The 7502-nt window shown below is 39.6% G+C and overlaps 1 protein-coding gene across 1 annotated transcript in view; it reads right to left on the bottom strand.

Annotated features, from left to right (window-relative positions):
• Nucleotides 1-5200, bottom strand: part of si:ch211-130m23.3 (uncharacterized protein LOC558547 homolog) — a 65059-nt gene extending 59859 nt beyond the window's left edge. Inside the window, 1 exon segment of the mRNA XM_041999668.1 lies at nt 5024-5200. Coding sequence (XP_041855602.1) covers nt 5024-5079 — 56 coding nt within the window. The 5' untranslated portion in view covers nt 5080-5200.
• Nucleotides 5201-7502: the final 2302 nt, after the last annotated feature.

Consider the following 7502-nt stretch of genomic DNA (forward strand, 5'->3'; position numbering starts at 1 on the left):
ATTGATTGATTGATATTTCTTTATTCTTTATTGTTTTCTGTTTTAGAAGGAAATAAACAAATAAATACAGTAAAAAAAAAGAATAAATATAGACATGTATGCATACAGACAGAATAAGAGACAAACCAATGCTGCCGAATACATGACCTCCGCCTTGGTGGAGGTAAAACAAATTGCTTTTCACAGGAGTAGCAATAATCCAGATTTATGGTACAACACAAACTAAATTCCATTCATTTATAGAAAAACTATTATTCTACTTTGAGAAGCAGATATCTTGCAGATGCCACTTCCAACTGGAACTTTGAGTGATAACCATTAGAGATTAGTAAAACAATGTGGGTTTATTCTATAATTATGTCTAAAGCGTTTTTTAAAAAACATCTTTTTAATTCCTGTATATCCACTTTCAAGAAAAAGTAAATAAAGGAAATTAACTGGCCTTTTCGACCAAAGAGATTCCAGTGCTGATGAGTTACTCAGAGTGAATAACTAATTTAAAACCAGTTGTTTCTGTTTCAGCAGCCAAAAGCATAGCCTCTGGATAAAGAAAACTGGTGCTTTTAAGAAATATCAATTTTTTTCAGGGCATAGACCAACTTACGTCAGGGGTCTGAGGTGGGTTTATGGAGACCAACAGGACTAAAATATTATTGCTGCCATGTTTAAAAATTTAGTGCCAGTGTTGCATCTACTGGGTTCAAGAGAAAACCATGTTGCGACATGAATGTGAAGTCAAAGCAGCAGTCCAAGAAGTGTGCTGCAAGGAGCGGCATTGACAATCACCAACTACATTTATAAACATTGTCTGGTGTTTTAACACCAGGCGTTGTCTATAGATCATACTCAAAACATTATTTATAAATTCTGTTTCCAACGCTGCCAATTCATTCTTTTAATCATTTGGAAACACTGTTTGGAGTTGCAGAAACAGCAATTGTAGTTTAGAATAACATTTATGAACAAGACTGGTAATATTAGGACATCAGTTTGCAGGGAAAACGAGCCAAACACTGTAATCTATCATCTGTAATGTTGATAAAGTCACTTCCTGCATGGTGGTCCTCAACAGAAACTCAGAATAAACTAGAGGGAGGTTCAAATCACACAGAGGATGGGAAGAAAAATTTAAAAAGTAATATAATAATGTGAATTTTTGAGCTCTCTGGCCATGGAAATTATAAAAAGAAGGCTCTACAGTTGAACCAGTTCCACACAAGCACATGGTGGAAAAGTTATACCAGTGATACAAGCTTCTGCTACATCTTAAATGAAATACATTTATATTACTCTGTGCAGTCTGTGTACGTGACATATAACATAAGCTATCTTGGCGGAAATTGCAAGAGATAACACATAAAATATTTAAAACAAGTTCTTTCAACAAACAAGGTTATTCTACTACTGAGAACATGTTAATTTGTCATAAATATAACTAACAAGACATTTATTTTATTCCAGAGGTGCAGCATTATATGTTATGGTTTAATAACATAATTTAAGTATCTGCAGAATTACTTTTAAATAAGAAAAATTGTTCTGTCTTTTTTTTTTTGGCAGCTTCAGTATATGGAAAATTTACATCATTACGCAGCATTAAATATAAAATTGTTCTGAAGCAAGTATAATTTATAGTATGATATATTCCACGTTATCTACATGTTACACTGCAAAATTATCAGATAAAAATGTACAAATCTGTGATATATTTAACACTGGTTCAAGGGAATAAAACACTAAAAATGCATCTGTGATGATGTTTATTACACAGACAAAAAACAGTAAACAGAGATCCATAGAGGTCAGTTGCATTTAGAACTCTACATCTACATGGGCGAGATGCCAGAGGCCTGTGTCTACAGGGGTCCATTCTGAGGTCAATACTACAACACTGTAAACTAATGATCCAGCAAATTCCCTCAGTCCTGCTGTCTCCCCTCCTACTCCCTTCTCTTAGTATGTTGTTGCCCTCCATCTCTCGCTCTCTGATCCCCTGCTGCGCTGCAGAAATGAGAAGCAACTGAAAGCTCAGCAGCGCCGGGTAGGCTCTGCTTCTCTGATACACACCACTGACAAACAAAGCTGCTTGTTAGAAGACAACAAAAACTTTGTCTTGCTTGATTTTTGCTTTTTCATCTAGTGTTTTCTTGATACCCATTTCTTCCTTCTGTCGTAACTTTGGCTGTAATGCCCAGCAGATCATCACTCTTGCAGCGAAATGTAAACACAAATAATGACATGATGTGCAAAAGCATGGTTTCAGCTAAACTGTTAAATAGAAAAGCAACACGTTTGTGTGCACAGTGACAGAAAGAGTTCACCTCTTTGAGTCTCAGACATGAATATCCCCATGAATCTCAAAGAATAACCACAACTGGAAAAAAGTTGTATGTTTACACTTGTCACTTTTGAGTGTGTATCTAATTATCTCATCCTTGCTTATTGCTTTTAAAGCTTATGTAAGATGATGCTTCCATAGTCAAAGCTGATGTCATTGTTTCCTTTGAAGACAGCACTTAACAGATGTTAATGAGAACAGGTCCTAAGATGTCAACACATCACAGTAAGCTGCAAAATGTCAAGTAGCTTTTGGACAACTTCTACAGAATAAGCATCTTCTGGCTCTAAATATCAGAAAATATTATCCTTCCAAGCACACACACAAACACAAACATTAAAAGATGCATGCAATTGTTCAAATAGAGCATGTTCCTGGCCGGGAGCAAGCTCTCTATCTCTACCTGTCAGTATTTGCGATAAGGCAGTGATAAAGCAGAGCCCCACTGTTCGGTCCTTTTCATATTGATTCGGAATAAAGAATGGGGCTCATGGGACAAGGATGAACACTCAATCACACTGTTGACAAACATGAGAGAACTGTATTCTGCAATAAATGAGTGGCAGTGGGTGAGAGTCAAAGTGAGGAGATTAATCTTGTTTTCATGGACATCTCCCATGACAAACAACCCTTCAATGCTCTAACAGGTGGCAAGGACAGAAAAACACAAGTTTAACTTCCTGCATTTGTCATACTGTTATACTCTTCCCCTCTAATCTCTCATTGGTTTTTAGAGATTCTTTTGTCTGCTCCAGTCATGGTCATGGCATACATCACTGTTTTCTTGATATCATTTCTGTTTACTGACTATCTCACCGTTTGTATCTAAAAAGCAATATGCATATTAGACTGATTAAAGTCCACTTTTAAGGAAGGATTATTGTAACTGAGAAGCAAACTGAGCCATTTAGGCTGGCATACCACATTCTGCAAATGGAAATTGAACTTTCTTACAAACACACTTGCAGTCTTGACTCCGTTATTCTGATACTCGACACCTGTGTCCACCTCGGTTTTATGTTCGGCCCTTTCTGTTTACCTTTACACCCAAGTTTTTTTTTACCCTTTGTAATACAGACAGGTGAAGTTTGCCAACACTACTGATTACAGACAATAACGATACTTCATACCAAGAGGAAATCAATAATCGGGTGCACAGAGAACAATCTGCTGCTAAACATCAACACAACCAGAAAGATTTTTTTTTTTTTTTGTTAATTACAAAGAAGGCAAAACACACCAGTCTGTGTCATCCTCAGAATCTTAGAAATGACTGTTAGGTCATCATTTGAGGTCAGTGAAATGCTGATATTTAAACTATGACTTTTAGTGTGTCATGTTTGCAGGCTGCAGGCTGCAATATGCTGAGTTGATGAATGATTAAAGTGTAGGAGCAAATGTGACCAGATGCTCAGGTACACAGCATCCTTGATTTAGGGGCCTTAATACGTATTAGGATACAGACACTCCTGCTACTGCTGTGATCTTAACATGTACAGACTACTAACCTTCCCTGTTGTTGCTCTGTTTATTAATTACATTCAGCAAATATATGATTTTTACACTACTTGAGCTATCAAGTAGTCTAAATCTTCCAGTAACAGAAGCATAACAATTACAGCCATCATGGAGCATTGCTAAAAGGCTAGTGACTTCAACAGAGGAGTAGAAGAGTATTCTAACTGGAGACATCACAAAGTGTCATGGGATGTACATGGCTCAGACCACTGCCCAGAAAAACAACAATACCTCCACAGATCATTAATAATTATCCAGGAGGTGAGATGTTTGTGCACAATCTCAAAAGATACTAAGAATAAAACCCACCACAGCTACAGCCAAAAAAAAAAAAAAAAGTGAGTTGAAGTGCAGCAACGTGTTCATTAATTGTTTCTGACATGTTAACCTTCACACCAACTATAACAGTACGTAAGGGCTCCTGCCTGTTAGGATGTTACCTTACTTTCATTCCTGGGTCAAACTCAGTTTTCAGTCTCATTTTCATTAAACTAAGCTTAACACGACAAGCATCTCCATTAAAAACCGCTGATCATTTTAAGCTGATATGTAAACACACAATGCTTGATAAGTCGATCGAAGGTCTTCGCCTCACTGTGGAGGTGAGTGGACCCGTGGATTTAATGCAAGGCAGTCTCCCAGAAAAAGAAACACGGCGGCTGGTGAACAGACAAATGCGTGGACTTTATCGCCGCTGCCGACATCGTGAACGTGTACTTTCGCTCTGCTGTTTTAAACTGTTCAAATCGAAGCAGGATAGGCTATCGCAACCACAGCGAAATTGCAGACGAATGTTTAAAATGAATTATCCAGGATATATATATATATATAAAAATACGACATGCTGAGAAATACCAATACATCACAAGAGGATGATGTTAGTGAATTCAGAATCTAACGTCTTAGGATGGATAGATTTAAACTCCCAATTTATCCTAACCCATTCGGTTCGCTGACATTTAAATTCCACTGGTAAAATATCTTTCTTTCTTAAAATAAATGAGCAGTCAACTTTCCAGCCCTCGCAGAGCGCTGCGCAGAGAGCCCCATGCCGCTGAGTAAATCGCCTTGCGCCCACCCCAACAGCAGCTCTCTGTGTGACTGCCCCCGGCCACTCGTGAACTTCCCTCACAGGCGCAGTTTCCTCCCCCCATAAATAAAACTTACTTTTCTCTGGCTTGGCTGTCGGACGGCACGTTGCTACTTTTGCCTTTGGCGTACATGCTTGCAGAGAGCCCCGATCGTCACGCACCTGTCAACCCATCACAACCTCCCTGGGCACAGCCCCGTCACCATGGTGACACAAGCAGCGTCGTCTCCCATTGGATGCCCCGCTGTTCAGGACCGCCCGCTCACTATGGTAACCACCAGTGAGTGACAGCGCAAAGGCCACGCCCATCACCTGGTAACCCCACCCCCTCTCCCTTCTACGTCTCTCTCCATCTCAGTTTCCCAGTCTGTCTGTCTGAAGTCTGCCTGTCAGTAAGTATTTCTCCCATCCCTTCTCTGATTGGAAAGGTTCTCCTGGCATGTAAGCAGACTGACACACACATATTCGCAAATACACCCACACACACATCTGCAGTCCCTTGCTCTTTTTCTCCTCAAAGTGCAGTGGGGGGAATTGAAATCATTCAACAAGGATTTTAAACAACTGGCTTTGGCTGTTCCTTTTATAGATAATCACACCGTCGACACATACACACAGTACGTACACTGTGCAACAAAACACAAGTACATCTCCATCTCTTTTTAGTTACATAGGTGTGAAGTAAGTAAAACATGTGGGAAGAGGAGCATGAAGGGAACAGCCATGTACCACAAAGGGACTTTAAAAGGCACACCCAGGATGCACAGGGAGGGTGAGAATCATGTGTCCACTGTAAGCAGGTACTCCACAAAGAAGAAATCTTGGAGAAATCCAGAGATACCTCAATGGCACATGAATGCATTTGAATGACACAGAGGATGACAAACACTCAAATGTAAACATAACCTGTTGAAATAGTTGTTACATTCTGAGCTGAAGCTCAAAGTTAGTATTTTGAAATGGATGTGAGGAGAGGAAGAAGCTATGCAGTTGGCTATCTCGGCAGCTAACAGAGAAGAAGGGTTCAAACCACTGTCACAATGTACTCATCAAAAATGCCCTGAGAGAATCCACACAAGAGCAGAGAGAAGGACCGCAGTTTGGTACCGTTTAGATGAGAAAAGCAATGTAGACTGTCATACAAAACGGCTCATTCCCAGACAGTATGCTCTATAAAGACACAGAATGTGTGAGTGTGTGTGCATGTGTGTGTGTGTATGTGTGTGCGCACACGGTAAGGGCATAGCACAGGGGCAGCAGTGTTTATGCTTACGCAATGCTCCTGCGATGTGACCCAGTTGGAATGGATGTACGCTGCCTCATTCGCTGCTGTTCTCTCATTCTCTCTACTTGCCTCCCCATCTTTTCCTCACTGTCTCATCTTTTTTTTTCCCTCTCTCTTGCTCCCCCTGCTTCTTCCTCCATACACCCAAATGAACCCCCCAACCCAAGGATGAGGAGGAGGGGGGTGGGGGTGGGGGGTAATTTGGGTATGTGGTCTATTTTAGACACGCAGAACTTTTAGTTTTGGGCTGAGTCCCTCTGGGGCGATCACCATGACAACCGTTCACAGATGATAAGCATGTACTCCAGAGGATGGAAGAAGAAGAGAAAGAACAAGGAAGAAAAATGGGAAGTAGACAAAGAGGGAGACCACAATTGATAAAGAACCCACTTAGAACTTGCTAAGGAACAGTAAAACAAGAAAACCCTTATTACAATTAAAACAACATAGTTGTTGAATCAAAAAAAATAAGTTCATTAAATGTGCTTTATTAAATATCAGTTCTGGTAAATCTAAATCTCTTTTGGTTGATTAATTAATCTATGACCATAATACTGATTTGTTCTGTCTGACCAAAACTTGGCTTCAACAGTAGGATTATGTAACCATCAAATAAATCAACACCCCCCGGTTATTCAAACTTTCAAATTCCTCAAAGTACGGGCTGAGGTGATGGAGTGGTAACAATATAGCACTCAAATCTACCACTTAGCCCAAGACCTTGTCAGCTCCTTTGAACATCAGACTTTAAGGCTCTCTCAGCCAGTATCACAAGAACTAGTCCTTACTTCTGTGGTCTATCATCCCTCAGGTCGATACACAGAGTTTCTTTCTGAACTCTCTGATTTTCTGTCTAATCTAGTTTTGAGCACAAAGTCGTTATAGTTGGAGATTTTAATATCCATGTAGATGTTAACACCTTTCCAAATGGATATATTTGTTGACACCTTTATGGAGTTGATACATACTACATTCGATAATATTGCTTTGCTGAAAAAGAAGGTAATTAGTAGTAAAAAATCTCTCCCTGGTTTAAGTCCAACCTCCATCTATTAAAGCCAACCACAATACAATTAGAACAATCATGGCTGTCAACTGAGCTGGAAGAATCTTACTTAAAGTCAGTCTTTTAATGTATGAGAGTAAACAGCTTATTTTTCCACCTTAATTGAGGTGAACAAGAACAGTGTTGAAAGGTCCTTTTCAACATTGTAGCCAGACTGACTGGGAGTCACAGCTCTGTTGAGCCTCATATTCGTTCATCGCTTTGC

This window comes from Melanotaenia boesemani, chromosome 11 (genome assembly GCF_017639745.1).
Source record: "Melanotaenia boesemani isolate fMelBoe1 chromosome 11, fMelBoe1.pri, whole genome shotgun sequence".
In the NCBI taxonomy this organism is placed as follows: Eukaryota; Metazoa; Chordata; class Actinopteri; order Atheriniformes; family Melanotaeniidae; genus Melanotaenia; species Melanotaenia boesemani.